We start from the raw sequence: 18,859 nt of genomic DNA, 5'->3' as shown, positions 1-18,859 counted from the left end.
GATTTTGAAAATTTGATAAAAATCTACAAGTTTTCTGTAAAGACTACGTACCTATTTCATCCGTCTAACGATTCTTTCCGTCTTTCGATTTCAAGAAAGTGGAAATTCGTGAAAACTTCCAGGTCGAATTTTTAACGATTACAATAGGTTTCTCTTTGTATATTTCGTATATGAGAGAGTATATATTAAATTCGAAGATCTCTCATTTTCAGCTGTTCCATTTGAAAGAATTACATTTTTATAAGTTCTTAAGAAGGTCTGAAATTTTGTAAGTAATTAGAGAAAGTGTTTCCTCCTTGCTCATCTTGTAATTTTACACAATAAAGTACCTTTTCTGCTGTATATTGCAGACCAGAAAAGTAAGTATGCATCTAAAATGTCTTTACTTTGACTAATTAAGCTCAAAATTTGCTATAGTTTTCTACAATTTTTGTAATACGACTAAACAGAAATTTCATTTATCTAAATTGTTGTATTTTCAAGCATGCATATCTATGCATACAAATAGATTGACAGATGATAAATCCTTGAAAAGACATGGTCTAATTATTCTTATCTATAGCTCCAGTAATTAAATCATATGAGAAATTCTTGCAATCTTGTTTCGTTTATGAGTTTCGTTATGATACTGGATGAAACGATGCACAGAATTCCCGTTAATGCATTTCAAAAAAACTGAATAGAAAGAAGCAATTTTGTTATAAAAGCGATACATCAATCTAGCTTGTGGCGTTTTTCTGAATTATCATGTTGACAAATATTAAATCCATTCCAAAAACGGTTTTCTTCAAACTCAGGGAGATCTGAAATATGGAGATTAATCAGATTATCTTAGTATTCTGACTAATCTTTTAACAATAATAATATTTTTTCTTCATATACGAGAGTATAACTAATGAAAATATTTTCCGTTCCACTTTTTTATACTCTCACACTATGATGTCTTTGTATGGTGAATAGAACTGCATGCATTTTGGACATCATCCTTTTTTCTGATTGATCCAGAATTTGATGCAAATCTACAATTTTGCTGTTTAGGTATCCATGCTTCTGTGGTATATCAACTATTGCTTTCACACGAATGTGAAAAGACAAATCGACGGGCTTTAAACCATCAGTAATATAACGAGGATGGTTAAAGTATCTGATAGATTAACTAGAAAGCAATCTTAGGGATTGCCATGGGGGAAAAAGTTAGTGCTTTTTGTCACTTTTCAAAGCTAAATATGAAAACAGAGGAAAAATAATATCATGCTACTGGGTGCTATTTTACACTTGTTCTGCTTCTGATATTGATTAGGGCTGAAAAAATGATGTTAAACCCTGAATCTCAAATGCCGTCACTTTGCCAATGTCAATCAGTTAACAAATTTGATATAGATTTACACAATTCTGATGATGAAATCATTTTTTATATATTTCACCCCTTTTTCCCATTGTGTTTGATCTTGATCAGACATGCAGACAGGCATGCTTTTCTTTAATGTCTTTCTCCAAAACTTGATAGAAATGTATAAATTTGGTACAAATACCATACGATAAATTTGATCCTTAGAATTCATTACGTTTTAAAGTTATCAAATTCATTGAGAGTTAGGCATATTTCAATACTCAGTATTCAATTACACTCAGTGTGGTCTAAAACGTAGAAATTGTTTAAACAAGGGCAAAAAATTTTTTCACTATTTTTATATCAATATTTCATATTTATATTGATATCATTATTATTTCGGAACGTACATTTTTTTAAAAAAAATTCTTCAATATTGATTTTTAACAATAATTTGGCGTCAATTCAAATTTCTTTTATGTGTTTTTTTATATATATTTGAAATATTTTTAGGTTCATTTATAATATTTGTTCGGGTTTGCTTTTCAATGTGGAATTGAAATAGTTAAATACTATGAAAGTATTGTTAATTGTTCACTCGCTATTTTTTTTAAAGTTTACTTTTATTGCAAATATTGCCCACTATGGTTATAATGGTGCTAAGATCTCTATTATTATGCACCATTATTAGCGCAAAATGCCAAACAATATTATAGTATCTTCACCATATTATTCGGCTTTCAGAATATTAAATAATAATATGGAAATGTCGTGAAATGTCTTGTATTAATATGGAAGCTACTAATTAGAACTACTTCGATTAAAAGCGTGTACGAAAATTTGCTGTTATCCATTATTTCTTAAAAATTGCGAATATTGGTAATCTTTTTTATTTGTATCAGCTATAGCAGAGGTTCATAAAAAAATGACAATGCTCTTTCCTTGTTTCAACATCAAAATAATGTTCAGTCGCAAGCATTGTGATTCATTCACAGCAATTAAATATACAGGATTACCAACTAAAAACATTTGAAATGCCGATAAATCAGTGATAAACACTGAAATGTAATCGAATTTTTAAAATCTTGAGCAGGATATCGATCTTCAATTTCTTGAATATTTTTTTAATGAACAGAATGGTTTAAAGAAACACAAGCAATTAAACCCAGGAGAAGATGGGCCCATGTTAAGAATGTGAAGCGTTGAAATATTTTTATAAAGATTAATATTATGACTATTAAAATACTATTAAGTAAACAGATATCAAAATTCACTTTGCAATTTCGGTAAATACAAATTCGATTAATCAGCTTATCTACCCTTATGACTTAAAAGCTTGAAGAGGAGGGCAAAAGACTGGCTCAGATGTCATCGTCTTCATCTGACCACGGTTCAAAATTAAATCATTTCCAGAATAACACAAAATGTTCCAACAAAACAGAACTTAAATGGAAAGAGGAGGAAAGAAATCGACTAACTAGCTCGAGTGTGGCAAGAATTTTTCACGATCTGATCTCCCATAATTAAATTTGAGTATGAATTCTAAAAATAAATTTATGATAAATTTATAATTTCCTAATCCTCTAAATATTTCAAGCAATTTTTAAATTTATATTTGGAACTTCGTTACATGAATGTGTATGCATCATATGACATATCAACATCAGCTGTTACCCAAGCAATCATATTTTTCTGATGAATATGAGTGGCAACAAATTAGTTGATTTGGTTTTCTTTTCTTGAGTTTGTGTATTTTTTGGGGTGGTATCGCTAAACGGAAATCATGGTAAATTGTAAAAATCTTTTCTTATTTTCGTCATGTTTTGATATTTTTGATAACTATTATTGGTGTAACCTTTATTGCATTTAAAATGTTTTTTTTTTATTGTATGCTTTAATTACATTTTGGTATATGAACATGCTATGAAATCTTACTCAATCTTGTCAAATGTGTTGATATATTACAGCTAGTTCTTGTACTTGGTGACCTACACATTCCTCATAGATGTCACAGCTTGCCGGCAAAATTCAAGAAGCTGTTGATTCCAGGAAGGATTCAAAATATTTTGTGCACCGGCAATTTGTGTACCAAAGAATCTTATGACTACTTGAAAACTTTGGCAAGTGATGTTCACGTTGTTAGAGGCGACTTTGATGAGGTAAGTTACATAGAATGTTGAATTTTATATCAAAGTATAAATTCCTTTGGTTTTCAGGAAAATTCTTAAAGCAGTGAAGATAACAATCAATTGACTAATATAACAAACTCATGTAGTTTTATATGCAGTAGTGATAATTATTATGTAATTAATGTTTCAGTGAGCAACTATCATGTTGTTTATCATTTCCTTGGACTTTTTTGCAAACAATATATTATAATATATTTGAAATTATTATTATAATATTAATATATTTGAAAAAAGTAGTTGCTCAGTCACCATTTACAAAAATATTGAATGAATGTTAATATATCCATTAAATTTACCCATAACTCATAATTTTCAATATTCAAAAAATGCAACATAATTAAAATAAAAATGATTTTGATATGAATGTTATAGGAGGGGAACAGTCATAAGAATATGAAATCTTGGTGCTATACATTTTGGAAAGTAAGAAAACAAATGAATTGAAAAAAAGAAGGAAAATAACAACAAAAAAAAATGTATGGTAAAAATGACCATTTTTAAAAAATTTAATTTGGAACCCTTTTGCTTATTAAATTTCAGGTGGTTATAGCAGTTGTAATCACCTTCACAGGTTTGATCAATTTAGATTGCTTGGTATAATTTTGGATAAACCTTAATCCAAATGCTTAATGAAATTTTTTTGTCTATTGTTATTTTTCATTTTTGAACATTTTTATATAATTTTTTTTTTTTACTGTTATATATTATTGAGATTTAAGATATTTATGATTATTAGTTTCTTTTCCCACAATATTGTAAATAATAATTTCAATGCTTGGTAAATAAATTATAATATGGTTTCTATTACATTGATCTAAATTTTTTTCTTCTTGCTAAATTTGTACTATTTGTTTTGTTTATAATCTAAAGTTTTTGTATACAAGATTTAAAAAAGTTGATTAAAACGTTGATTACCATTTTAATCTGTAAAGATGTACAATGTTTAGAATAAAAATTTTATTGCTTCTTAAATGATATATTGAAATTTAATTTTATTTTGCAGAACATGAATTATCCCGAACAAAAAGTTGTCACAGTTGGTCAGTTTCGCATTGGTCTGTGTCATGGTCACCAAGTTGTACCTTGGGGAGATCCAGATAGTCTAGCTTTAATCCAGAGGCAATTGGATGTAGATATTCTTATATCTGGACATACTCATAAATTTGAAGCATATGAACATGAAAATAAATTTTACATTAATCCAGGTTCAGCAACTGGAGCATACAATCCTTTGGATAGGTAAGATTATTTCAAAATATACAAATTGTTATTTCGAAATATACATATTATTATCTTTTTTTAATTAATAACATTTTTTTTTTTTTTTTTGTAAATTTGTAAGTACCTGAATGATATTCACTTATTTATAATTTATTTTTTTATTACAAATATTTTGAAAACCATTTCAAAATTTTTTAAATCTGAATGCATAATAACTAATTTTTAACTATGCCTACTGTTTTAGGATCAGTTAAAATAAAGATATATAAATATTTTATGTAATTTATATTTGTTCATTTGATTAATTAAATATTTGTTATTTAAGACAATATATTTTTTTTTTGTGATATGTTCAAATTTGTAAAATTTTTTTCGGATGTGCTTAAATCTATAGTCATTATATTAAGAGTAATTTAAGATTAAATAACTATTAATTTTGTATATTTTGTCTGAAATAATAAGTTATAAGCATTCTCATTTAGCATATTTTAAAATGAATTTATATTTTCATAATAAACCTTTTACTTATTGAATAATTTTTCTAGAAATTTTTCAAATTTTTACATCATTATTTAAGTTTTGATGCAAAACAATCACAGGAAAAGAGGAAAATACTTTTTAAATTAAAATAATTGATTTCATAATAAAATATTTTTAATTCTGCCTTTAACTGATATCTATTGCTTGCTGTATATATATATATATATATATATATATATATATATATATATATATATATATAATAATAATAATAATAATAATAAAACCAGAAAAATAGTCATATTATGAAGAAATTAATCCAATTTAAATGGTGCTATTAACTACTGGTAAATAAAGGATTGATTACTTATACAAATACAGGAAAATCTTGAAATCTATTTATTAGTTACATGGATAAAACAGTCTTCACTTTTACTGTATGGGGAAAGTTAGAGGGAATAAGAAAGCTGCATTTAGGTCTAAATAAGATATTAGAATCTATTTCTAATTTCTCCATTAGAAAGAGCAATTATAGCCCCTTGCTTGAGATTGTTGCATCAACTATAATATTATTTGTATTTAAAATTTTCGTACCTCGGAAGTAAATACAAGTTCTTATCTTTTCAATCTCCTTATTTGTAAAATAAAAATATTTTAAATATATAATAAACTCAAAGATATTTATAAACTAACAGTCAAATTAAATTTAAATGTAGCATGTTTTATGTGATATGCATTTTAAAAGAAAATTCTGTAGTGAGATGAATGGCGCAAAATCATTTAAGGAGGTTCAGGACATGCTGCATTACATTTCAGTATAATTTTTAAGTAGCTAAATATGTTAACAGCTAAAGTTTTTAATTTTTCTGAATTCTGTTTAATAAAATGAGTTATTGGTGTGATATACAATGCAATAGTAAATTGTTGATTTTAGATTTCTTAAAATATATAAATTAGTTTACATTATATATATATATATACTAGCTGCCTTTGGCTACCAGCCGGTTCGCCAATCTTCATGTTCGTTAAAATTTTAATAATTAAATATTTTATGCAATTCCTACTTTAATAGCTTCTTCATCAAAATATTTTAAAACTTCAAATTTTGATATATAATTCACTCATAATATTATAAACGCCTTCAATCATAACGTAATATGTATCTCTCTAATTTTCTGTTAGTTCCCGTAGAATTTATACTATAAATTAAAGTGGAAAGGATTAATCTGCAATTAATATAATAATATTTTTTACTGAAACAAAGTATTTTTTTGTAATATGATTACTGAAAACAGTCACTGAGCGTTTAAACTTTATGGGCACTAAAGAATATCTTTCCTAATTTATGTAATATTTCAAGAATTTGTCAACAAAATATTCTCAGATTCATCATGACCAGAACGATTAATTAACAATGTTTAATTTTAAAATCATCAAACACTAAGAAAATAAAACGAATCGTTTAAAATAATCGGTTGAAAACAGGTTAAAAAAAAAGTACTTAAAAAATGATGTACTTAAAACTATAAGCATATACAAAAAATATATAACCAACATAAATACAATTTAACTACAAAAACATGCAACTAACCTAAAAATAATTTAAATCATCCGTTGATAATGGTTGTCAAATCAACAATCAGAACACAATGCGCATGCGTGAATTTTCAACGCCAGATACGAAACATAAATGCGTGAGGTTTTCTACGCCAGTTGGGGTAACGCTATGCAGATTAGAAATTTTTAATTTCCTTCATTCTGTTTTATTTTAATTCAAAAGTACTTAAGAATGAATCTGAAAGATCGATTAATTAACAATGTTTAAATGCATCAAATGTTAAGAAAATAAATAGAATTGTTTCAAATAATCAGCCGAAAAATCTTAAGCCTAGCCTCATGACTGTTGGGAAAAAAACTGAAGCCGTACTCATTTGGCGGTGGGGAAAATGGAAAGATTTTTTTGGCGGGAAGCTTTGTTTTGAATTAATAATTAAAATTCTAATTAAAAATTCAAAAAAAGAGCTACCCTATCTTTTAAGTTAGATCAAACTGCACACGGTGTGCAAATTTGATTAAAATCGGTTAAGTAGTTTAGAAGTCCATCGCGGACAAACAACGTGACACGTAATTTATATATATTAAGATGTATATATATAATTACAGCAACAATGTACTACCATTAAAAAAAGTCAGCCTTCTAGTAACCAAAACAAAAACATAAAATAAAATTCCACTCTTTTTCAAGAATTGACTTAAGAGAACCGGTGTCTTTAAACATGTTTTGTTATTCTTTATTTTTAATTTTATAATTGTCTGTATCTTGTCAATGAAATATGGAAAATTTCTGTATCATAGGAATGCTGTGTGGTTCTTTATTACCAATATATTCCATAAAAATTTATGTGAATTTATTTTTTATCATAGTTTTTATCTGTGTCTCTATCTGTTCTATCTGTTCTATTCATAATGACTAATTTCATATATTCATTTATTTTATTCTGATCTATCATGAAACTGACTATCATGAAATTTCTTATTGTTTTTCTTGAGTATGTATAAAATCTACAGTAGGCTGGATATTATAAAATTCATTCTTTTCTGCTTCTGGATAAGAATTTTCTTTTTAAAAATGTAATTAAAGACCTATAAAACATTGAATTTGCACTTGCATCATATGAAATATTCATGTATTAAAAAATTAATTGTCAAATAAACAAAAAAAAAATGCTTGCTTTATTAGTTATGCACATTATTTCAAAAATTAGTGAGCGATTGCAATATATCCATACTTATAATAAAGCTCAATGTGTGTGTGTGTGTTGGCGCACTACAGGCCAGACCTACAGCTACCAAATTTGGCATGTATATACCTTGGAGGTTGGGAATGTGCACCTGGGGGTTATTTTTTAAAATTTTTAATTAAAATTTTATTTATTTAAAAATTAAGTGAAATTTTGGCGTATTTCTGCTATAACTTCCGAAAATATTACCGCACAAAAAAGATTTTTACCTGAAGTTAAAGATCAAAAATTTATCTTTTAAATGATACCAATGTTTTAACCTTAAAATTAAGTTTCTATTTTTATTTAATTTTTAAATAAATATTTTAACTATATTTTTCAACGATTTTTTCCCGTACAAAATAAAATTTAAGCTACACGCATTCATGGGAAAAAATTAGCTTTTTTCAAAGTGTTGCCATCACATTGATTAAAGCTCCAATTAAAAATAAATTAAATCTTTTTGGAAAAAATCGGCAAAAATATAATTTTCAGCACGTTTCTGTAGGAAATGAAACAAATATGAAATATTATTTTTTCTAAAAAATTAATTCAAGAAAAATTATTTTATGATCTTTTACACTCTCTATATTATTAATCCAATAAATCAGTTTTATTTTAAGGCAAGTTTTGTTTAATATGAACAGGATATCCATTCAAATCAGGGCCACACAACTAATTTGTAAACCTTTAGTAATAGACACAGATCTGTTAAAATGGTCTAAATATGAAATGATTATATTTTATGTAACTTGATTCAATAAATGCTCTAATAAATAACGAATTTTTTATTTTACATAAAGCTTTTGCTGTGGGAATCACGTTTAACAAAATGTTCTTGAAACACTAATATTTTAAATAAAAAGAGTTAACTAAATCAAACACTTAAACTGACTGATTTATGAAAATTTGAATATCACTATTCAATAAAAAAATGATAATTTTAGATTTTCCATCGATCGTTTCAAAGAAAATACGCCGATCAGCGAGCAGGTTTCTCAAGATTAATTGGCCTAAGATTATGAAAATGTTGAGTTTTTCTAAATTTTTAACATTCAGAACTTTATAAATCAGTCTTAGCTGATCGTGGAAAATAGAAACATTCATTCATTTATTTAAAATTTGGTGTGTCCAGAATATTTCTCAGGATATGATACCTTACTGCATTAAATTTAGACTCCATAATTTTTGAAATATATTTATAGGCCAGAACAAAATATTATTATTGATTTCATTTCAATCCTTTTGAAAGCAAAACTAAAAACTGAATTTTATGCTGAATCTGAGAAATTTTTGTTGAATTATTGTTTGAGATATTACATAAATTATGAAAAATATTTTGTAGTTCACATGACTTAAATACCGAGCGATTCTGTTTGCAATACTCATATTCAATAATAATAATAATAAATAAATAGCAATAAAGATGATAAATAAAATAAAACGCTTGGTTTTATTAAAAAATATCTTTATATTAATTGCAATTTCAGCATTTCCACTTTAAATTGAAGTTTTACTCGAAATGACAACACATTAGAAAAATATATATATAGTAAATTGAACGAAACGATCTAAACAATAGTATAAGTTTGGTATGACTATCAAAATTTGAAGATTAAAAATGTTTTGTTTGAGAATCTATTAAGAGGCCAGTTACTTAAAATATTTAATTTATAATTGTAGCGAGTGGTAATACTGGCGAACCGGCTGGTCGCCAAAGGCGGCTAGTGTTAAATAAAAGTTGAATAATAGTACAATACGTCTATTAGCTTCTTTGGGATATAACAAAATTTCGTTTCGAACACAGAATACTTGTTAGGAATATAAAAGTGTATGATTTTTCATCTACTTTCACTTTCTCAGATCGGAAGCAAAGAGAAAGTATTGCAATCTTCAAAAATTTTGATCTTAGATTTTGACAAATTTCCTCGATTTTAAATTTCTTGACTCTAACTCTAAAAAGACATTTTTGAAATTATATTTTTCTGATTGCTAGTCCTTAATGATTTGATCGAAAAAAGTCTGTATGTTCACATTCAGAATGTCTTTAAAATGAAAACAATAGCATGGACGAAGTTTGATACACAGATTTACTATCCCAATTGTAGATATTGTTTCAATTTTCGACTAAATTTGTAAAAGAAGATTACTACTTGTTGCTCTCTATAATCAATTATATATAGCACAATGATCGAAAGTGCAACTATTGAGATAGATAATTTTCGGAACGCAATCTTCTGTCTGAAATTTGAGATCTGCAACAAATATTGGTGTCAACGGACGGAAAGTAAAGTGGTCAAAATACATATTTAATTTCCTTCGTTATAATACAATATACTAAACATGCTTTTTATATAATTAAAAACGGAAATTGGAGGTATAAGGATCACTACTTATGCATTTCTGGAACCTTCGAGGGTTTGCCATCTTTTTACCTACACTATTCCAAAACAGCTATATGATCAGGTGAAGAAGAGAAAAGGAATGAAAAAGAACATATTTGATTCTCTAAACATATTAGAAAATCTAGAAAAGATATTTCTTCCGATTAAGTTCATTAGCAACATATTTAAAATCATTTAATAAGACATAATTGTATGTTCCATTCTTTTCCTGCATTATCCTTTTGATCAATTTTGACTGAAAAATGAAACGATGCTTAAGAGGCAATAGGATCTTTATATCTGAAATATTTCGAATTTTTTTATGATTACATTTCATTGCTGAAACTTTTCTTGAATTTCTTTGGTATTGCATATGTCTGTACATTAATCAGTTAAAAAGAAATGGTCAAAAACATGAAGTTCACTGTTGACTTTTCACTCAGAAACATTTACTTTAAAATCATTTTTTTCAATATTGCATTTTTGTGGGCATGATTAAAAAAAATGGTTCATCGTATCTACCTGGATTTTTCCAGATATGCTTATACACACATAATAAAGAAAATCATGCAAAATGAAAGCATTGCTATGTATATTTTTTTCAGTACTTGCTTATAATTTAAAAATGTTTTTTTTTAAAAAAGCATTATCGTGTTTTAACAACATAAAAAGTAAAATAACTCCGGTAAATCATTTAAAAATATTTATCACTTTGCATCATTATCAAGTTATGTTCTTTGGGAGTAAATTTATATAATATTATTTAATATAAGTTGCTTATTTTCTGAAAAAATTTGCACACAAGCAAATTGTATCTTTGGTAATTTATACGGAGCATGTTTTATTTTTTGTCGATATTTAAATTAATGAAAATCATTTTAATGACTTACAAATTCATAATTATAAAACTGTGTAAAAAAATTAAGTTTAAGAATTTTTCCTATGTAAGGGAGAGTCGTATTTGACCAGTTTTTGAGGTATGTTTAGTTGTTAAAGATACTGTAGCCTCCTTGGAAACCAATTTGGAACTTTTAGAAATAATAATAAAAAAAAAAAACTTAAGACCTATTGTTAGGAATATTCGAGCCTTTTTCAAATAAAATATTCCTAACTTTGGATAGCCTTCGAAGAAAAAATCGTTTTTGATGTCAGAAACATTTATTGGAATGATCTGTCATCTAGCATAAACCAGTATCTCAGTATACACCTCTACACTACAAATTTATAACAAATGAAACCCGAAATCATTTGTTCCCTATTACTTCTTAATTCAAAAAACAAAAGCTCTGAAATTCGATTAAAAGAATGGCAATGTTTAAAATTACACGTTTCCGAGCATGTGTCATCATATGCATGTGAAAGTTCAGCAACCCAGTCTATGAGAAGTTCTGCACGCGCGTTACTGGTGGCAATCCATCGTGGTATCTTTTTGATGGATGATGATTCCTTTAACTGGGCGCGGATGCCCTACCATGTCATTTATCAAACTCCCAATGGAAGTTAAAATGCAGCGAAGAAGCAATTTTTGAGAGATTTGCTGTAATTCAATGATAACTATTGCTTTGAGTTGCTATTTTTACACGTCATTTCATACTTGGGAACAAAACTTGCTGTCAGAGCTACATCATGGCTTTTTATTTACCCATTTTTAATCCATTTGTTCCCATAAGCGTCAGCACACAATGAACTCTCAGTTATCCCCAATCACGTGATGATGAGCTAGTATATGTATATATCTCCTTCCGTTTGAAATAATAAAGTTTCATTTTAATCTTAAAAAATTTATCTTTTTTATTTACATAAATAAGTTCATAATTCATTTCTGTTCTGAGTTCCAAAATCTTTGTAATTTCTAACTATTTTAGATATTTCCTGAAGATTATTTTATTATTTGGTCTTCTTTAGAATGCAATCTGCTTTATTATGTTTTTGAGAATATCATTTTTAGAGCAAAACCAATTAAACTTGAATTAACTGATAGTTTTTGTTCTTATAAGCATATATTATAACCTTATAAAGGTATATCATTGATATTTTCTTTTTCATATTACTATATTGGAGTATTGCAGTAGGAATCAAGTCATAAATCTCTATTTTAGTTAAAAAAATCAAATTAAAAAATTGTTCTTATTTCAAGTTTGAGAAATTAAAATTTTTTTTTTATAATATGTTTATTGGCATGAAAAAATATTAACAATTAAATCAACAAACTCAAAAAGACAAATGGCAATTATTATTTTTTTTTCTACCAAGATTCTTAAATTTTCTGTGTTTGCAGCTATTTTCTATTCCCTTTGAAAAAGTTTTACTGCAATAAGGGATTTTGCAAATTGTTCTTGAAATACTAGAATGCAGCTCTTATTTACTTCATTTTATTGATTTTCTTTTATAATGAATATTCACATATAATATTTATTAAATTCCTCCGAATTAATTTATCAGCAGTTTGAGAAAAGTGTAGTTGGTCATTTTTAAAATCTAAGTAGAGAAAGTATGTTATGTTGAACTGCCAAACTGAACTAATATAATGATTGATATTAAGCATTTTAAATAATAAAAACCACTTGCTCTTTCTTCTAAATTTAATAAAGAGATGGTCATAAAGAAAAATAATAAGTATTGAAATAATTTATTATGCATTTAAATAATTTCAGGTTCAGTTTCATGATGGAAAGCCTAACTTATCTAAAATCTTATGGTCTTTTGATTAATAATTAATGAATTAAAATTGCATGGTTTATTAAAAACAAAAATACATTTTTTTTTACTATGTATAAGTGCATATATTTATTTCTGGGAATTTAACTTCCTTGTTTGTAAAACTTGTGCAATTTGATGCCTTTTTGCATGATTTTAGATCTCAAAGATTTTATATTTTTATTCCTTTTAGTTTTTAATGTATTTTCTGATTGGTTTATTTGAAGACCTAATTCATTGATAAATTGAGTCTTCCTTATATAATGTAAAATTAGATTTGTATTTGTCTTCTGTTCATCATTGTTTCTAAAAAAATTTTTTTGAAGTAATGCAAAAATATCTGAATTACTGAAATACTTAAGAAAGTTAATATTTTTCATGACAATCTTTTGATTTCACCTATGAAGCAATATATATATATATATATATATATATATATATATATATATATATATATATATATATATATATATATATATATATATATATTATAAACTAAAAACTAAAAAAAGAACAGAAAAAGCACCATTGTATTTAGAGTGCGCAAATGCAGCTACTACTAAAACAGAAATGAATCAAGACAATAGAAATAAAAATCAAGTTAATAGGAAAAAAATTATGAAAAATTAAACCAAAAAAAATAAAATAAAAATAAGAATCCAGCATGAAGACTTTCTCAAGGGTCACCCTCAGGCAGGGATTAAAAAAAAAGGGATTTTTTTTTTTTCTGTGAGGAATACAGACTAAAATGTCCAACAGTATTGATTCATCGTGACCTGATAATCCCCTAAAATTAGCGGTAAGAGATGCACCATTTTTACAGAAAAGGAAACAAAAAATAAATTAGAAGAATACGACCACTAATAAGCAAAATTACAATAACATAAAATAACCATATAATAACACTTAAACCAATTATGTAAACAAAAAGGAAAGAACATACCAGCCTACATTTTTTCGGTTTCATTTTGATATTTTTTCCTATTAACTTGGTTTATGTAAAATAAATTGAAGGAAAACATTTGAGTTCTTAACTTTTTCAAAAATAGAATGATCTTTACCAAACATGCTGTATTTCTAAGAAAGGTTTTTTATCCCCTTTAATTCTCAGTATCTGCACTACATAGGAGACACTTTTTTCCCTCTGTTATCTTAGATTTTCTCTTATTTAATAATTTTATTTTTGAGTTTATGATGAATTCATAAACATGCTATGGCCCTATGATATCAATCCAAATATGTGAATTATAATTAAAGTGGAAAATCTGTTGACATCTGCTAAAAGATTAGTGTGCATGTATTAAATTTATTAAAATAAAATGAAGTAATTTTATAAAATATATAGATTTGAATAAAATAGTTATTCCAGTCTATAAGCAGTGTTTAGAATAACATTTCCCATGGCTAAGTTTTTTTTTTTTTCAATCTAGTTGAAAATTTATTATTACAAGCATTCCAGTTATTAAATATTATAGTTCTCAAATATGTGTATTATAAAATGGGAAAATAAAATTTTTATATTGTGGTTTTTAATGCAAGTTGTAAAAGATATAATTTGATGTGTGGTAATTTTGTTCAAAAGTATTTATTCACTTAGCATTGAAAATAAATGGTTTGTAAATTAGACTAGCAATGCGAAAATCCTTGCAAAATTTTGCATTTCTTGTTGAGTAACCAATAATAAAGCAGTATTTCTTATTCTGAACTGAAATAATTATATTATCAGACATTTTATCATGAGATATTTTTACTTAGTAGAATGCACAGGCAATGAAAAAAAAAATTTCATGTGAAAAAAAAGTACATATCTGCTGTGTTATATTAACTGCTCTGTATATTTAAAGTTATTGTATTGCTTCCATTTTTGTAAGTTTCTGATTATCCTTACCCTTGCTTTAACATAAAAATGTAATAGTTATTTTTTATTGCAGTGCTGTTATCCCATCCTTTGTTTTAATGGACATTCAGTCAGCAACAGTGGTCACATATGTCTATCAATTAGTTGGAGATGATGTAAAAGTAGAAAGAATTGAATACAAGAAAGCATGATGAGAAACATTTATTTGCACTAAAGTTATAATATTCCATTTAACCACTTGTGGTTATTGTATATAATATATGTAATTAAAATAATTTCATTTATTGCTAAGTAAAATTGAATCATTACAAAAAAGATCAGGGATGAATTTGTTACTTTATAAAATTGCGATGTTGCTTTCAATTATGTAAAAACATAAATTATCATGCCTTGAGTAATGATGATATGTAATGTTATATTTTGTATGTGAAAGTGCTTTATGAATTATTCAATTGCATTAAGTTTTCTTGTTAATTTTTCTTTCTTGCTTAAACTTAATTTTTTTTTTATGTGCATGCTATTATTTAACTTCATCTTTCATATAGTTCTTTGTTTAGATTTTGTTTGAAAAAGAAATGAATTTTTGATTATATTTAATATACTGATATCAGATGACTAGCAATTTTGTTCATTTTCAGTTTTTCGTATTTTTTTAAAAAGAAATTCTATCTTTTGAGATAGTTTACAGCCTTTTAAGTGTTTTTAAAACATTTAATTAAATGAAATTGTCTATTCTTTGCTTGATCATTGAATGGTTACAAGAAATTATGAATGGTCTGTCAAGAAATCAAGCTGTTTAACTAAAATATAGAGTAGTGTATAATAACTTTAATTTTCCTTTACCTTTAGACCAGAAATATAATTAACGTATGTTCCAGCATTTTTAATTCATATGTTAGAAATTACTATAGCTGAATCATTTACTTTTTTGAATATGTCTGATTCACTTATATATAAATGCTTTGAAAAACTTAGGACTCTCATTCAAAAAGGAATTCTGTAATTAAGTTAGAAGATTTTAAAAATAAGATCCATTCTTACATCTTAAATTTGTTTACATTATTTATAAGATCTATTTAAAATATGAAATGAGAGACTTGGTTTTTGCAATTATACATATTCTAATCAAAATTGGAACAGCCATTATTATTATTATTTTTCATTTTAAATAGAGATGCGTGAGATTTTAAAAGAAAAATTTTTTTTCCATCACTAAAAGGGGGAAAAACATCTCATTACTAAAAGAAAAAAAAAAAAAATGCTTATTGCAGTAGCATGTATAAAAGTTTGAGTTGAAAACATGGACATCATTTGTTGTCCTATTGGATTCTTCAATATTAGTAAGGAAAATAATGTTAAAAAAGGCAATTTGATTTTCAACAGTTTGTTGAATTCTTCAAATATAATTTCTTTTTATTTGTCATTAATATTTCATTATCTTTGTGTTTTTTTTTTCTCCTTATATTTAAACTTTGGATCACTATAGAAATTTTTTAAATTATGGATTGGGTCACTCAATAATTTTACCATCAAATGCAATTTCATCTGGATCTGTATAAAATTCTCTATTCTAGCATAAGTATGATTTTGCTAGCTTACTAATTATGATTTACACCATTGATAAAAAATAATGCAAATTAAAATGTATTATCTTTTATGCAATGAAGTCAACTTAGCAAGGTTAATGTCTTTAATGAAATGTGCCTTTAGTGTATACTGTTACTCAAGTGATTTCAATATCCCTCTTCCCCTGTCTCTTGAATAAATATTTCTAAATATAATTGTTGGATTCAGTTATGCTTTATTGATTTGGAAAGTGTTGCATTTCACTTAATTTCAGAATATAAACTAATTTTTGACCTATCTTGAAATTTAATTTCTATTATTAAAATAACTGTTTGCTCATGTCAGTTTATATCAATTGCAGATGAATGTGAGAGGATTTTGGATGAATCTTTTTGTAATTATTTTTTTATACTTATGAAAAATATATGCATAAAATATAGAATTGTTCGTTTTTATATCATTTCATTTTGCAGATAAATATCAATAAAGTTTCTTTCATAAGATTGTTAAACTAAACATATTTTTGATATCCAAGAATATGACAGATATATTTTTCTTACAAAAGAATTTTGTTTTTTACATTTTTTAACTGAAAAAGTTTTGGAATCATAATTAATGAAAACTTTTTATAGATAATGAACTTTGCATAAAATTATTGCTTTGTAAATTGATTCTGCTATCTAGATCCACATCTGTCTGAATAGCTTAAAATTATTGCCTGAAATGAGAAATTTTACATTGCTTTGAAAAGAACGAAGAACATGATGATCTGCAAGATGTCATAAATGCCTAAATACCTAGTGCATGGTTCATATTTTGATAAATGTCCTGTTTATGGGGAAAATTCTATTTATATATATATATATATGGATCCAATAAAATAGAGTAACTATGAACCATATTTTATTTTTGAAGCATTTTTTTTTATAGAGAAATAAAAATTATCTCTGATTTTCCAAACACTGCTTATATGAAATTTTACTTACTATTGATATGTAAAACGTTATATACATATTATCTAAGAGTAACTCTTATATATATACAGGATATCCATTCTTATTGTAAACGAATAGCTAATTTCTGCACCATTGTAAACAGATATACAGTTCCGATTTTAAAAAAATGCTTTAAATGATGGTAATAATTATATTTTATATTGTTTGAATCATTAAATTATTGAATATTTAATGATTTATTGTTGAATCATTGTTTCTCAAAAAGTTGCAAAATATAGCTTTTTATACTTTCTCCCAGTCTTAAAAATCATATTTAATAAATTATTCTTGATAATCTAGTATTAAAAAATCCATTGTTCTGAACTAAAATTGCTTGATCTATAAAAAGTTTGAAATCATCATTTTAGTTCAAAATTTACTGAAAATTTTGGAGTCTCAAGAGAGATTTTAGAGATCATTTGTACACTGATGTTGTGCACAGTTGTTCTCAAAATAAACTTTGTATTTTCTGTCATTTAAATTAACTACAATGCAATCAATTTTAATCATAAATTGATGGATTTGTTTTATTACATATTTCAGAATGTCCACTGTTTTTTTACTAAATTTAGTTGATAATATGACGGGAGATTGTATGTACCCAGTTTTTTGAAAAAATATGTTTTGACTCAAAAAACATAAAATATAATATCATTTAAAGCATTTTCCCAATTGAAACTATAAATCTATCTCTAACATTATAGAAATTAGCTATTGGGCTATGATAAGAGTTGACAACCTGTATGTGCATTTTACAAACAATACATATGCTATACAAGATTTTTTTAAAACCTCTACTTACAGGTTATGCATGGTTTTCGCTAAACTATTGTGTTTGATTTCTGTTGGCTGTGCTAATTTATTGTTATCCTAATCATATTGTAAATTTTTTTTTTATTATCAGGTTGTAACATAAGAATCTTTTTCCTAAGTTCTAACATAAGATATGCACCATGGTTAGATTTATAACTAATGGAGGAAGGTTTGGAAAAATTTTCACAGCATTACAAATTTTATCTTCCATTGACTTGAAAAGAGAAGGGGAATTTTTATGTATACCACAACCATTTTCTTCTTGGAAATAGATATGGACTTTAAAAGAAAATCTCCCTTCCCTGAAATTTAAAGATTAATATGATGCAATTTCGATGATTCGTAAAGCTCACTTGCAAATGAAAGAAAAACAGTATCACTATTGATAATTTTTTTCTTATTTTAGTTTTTGATTTTTTAATAAATATTACCTGAAAGCTAACATTTCTAATCATGTTGACAGTTATTTTAGTTAAAAATCAATAGTCTTTTAAAATGGAAAATTGTGCTTGTGATTTCGAAAATATTGAAGAAAAGAAAAGGTTT

General features: G+C 25.9%; 1 protein-coding gene across 1 annotated transcript; it reads left to right on the top strand.

Annotated features, from left to right (window-relative positions):
- Positions 1-3,006: 3,006 nt before the first annotated feature.
- On the top strand, positions 3,007-17,406 carry LOC129961987 (vacuolar protein sorting-associated protein 29). Its single transcript, XM_056075639.1, has 4 exons — positions 3,007-3,116; positions 3,298-3,489; positions 4,523-4,758; positions 15,013-17,406. The coding sequence occupies exons 1-4, from the start codon at positions 3,114-3,116 to the stop codon at positions 15,128-15,130; spliced, it is 549 nt and encodes a 182-aa protein (XP_055931614.1). The 5' UTR covers positions 3,007-3,113; the 3' UTR covers positions 15,131-17,406.
- Positions 17,407-18,859: the final 1,453 nt, after the last annotated feature.

The sequence above is a fragment of the Argiope bruennichi genome, chromosome 2, assembly GCF_947563725.1.
Source record: "Argiope bruennichi chromosome 2, qqArgBrue1.1, whole genome shotgun sequence".
Lineage (NCBI taxonomy): Eukaryota > Metazoa > Arthropoda > Arachnida > Araneae > Araneidae > Argiope > Argiope bruennichi.
Note: the sequence above shows the minus strand (reverse complement) of the source record. Positions and strands in the feature narration are given on the sequence as shown.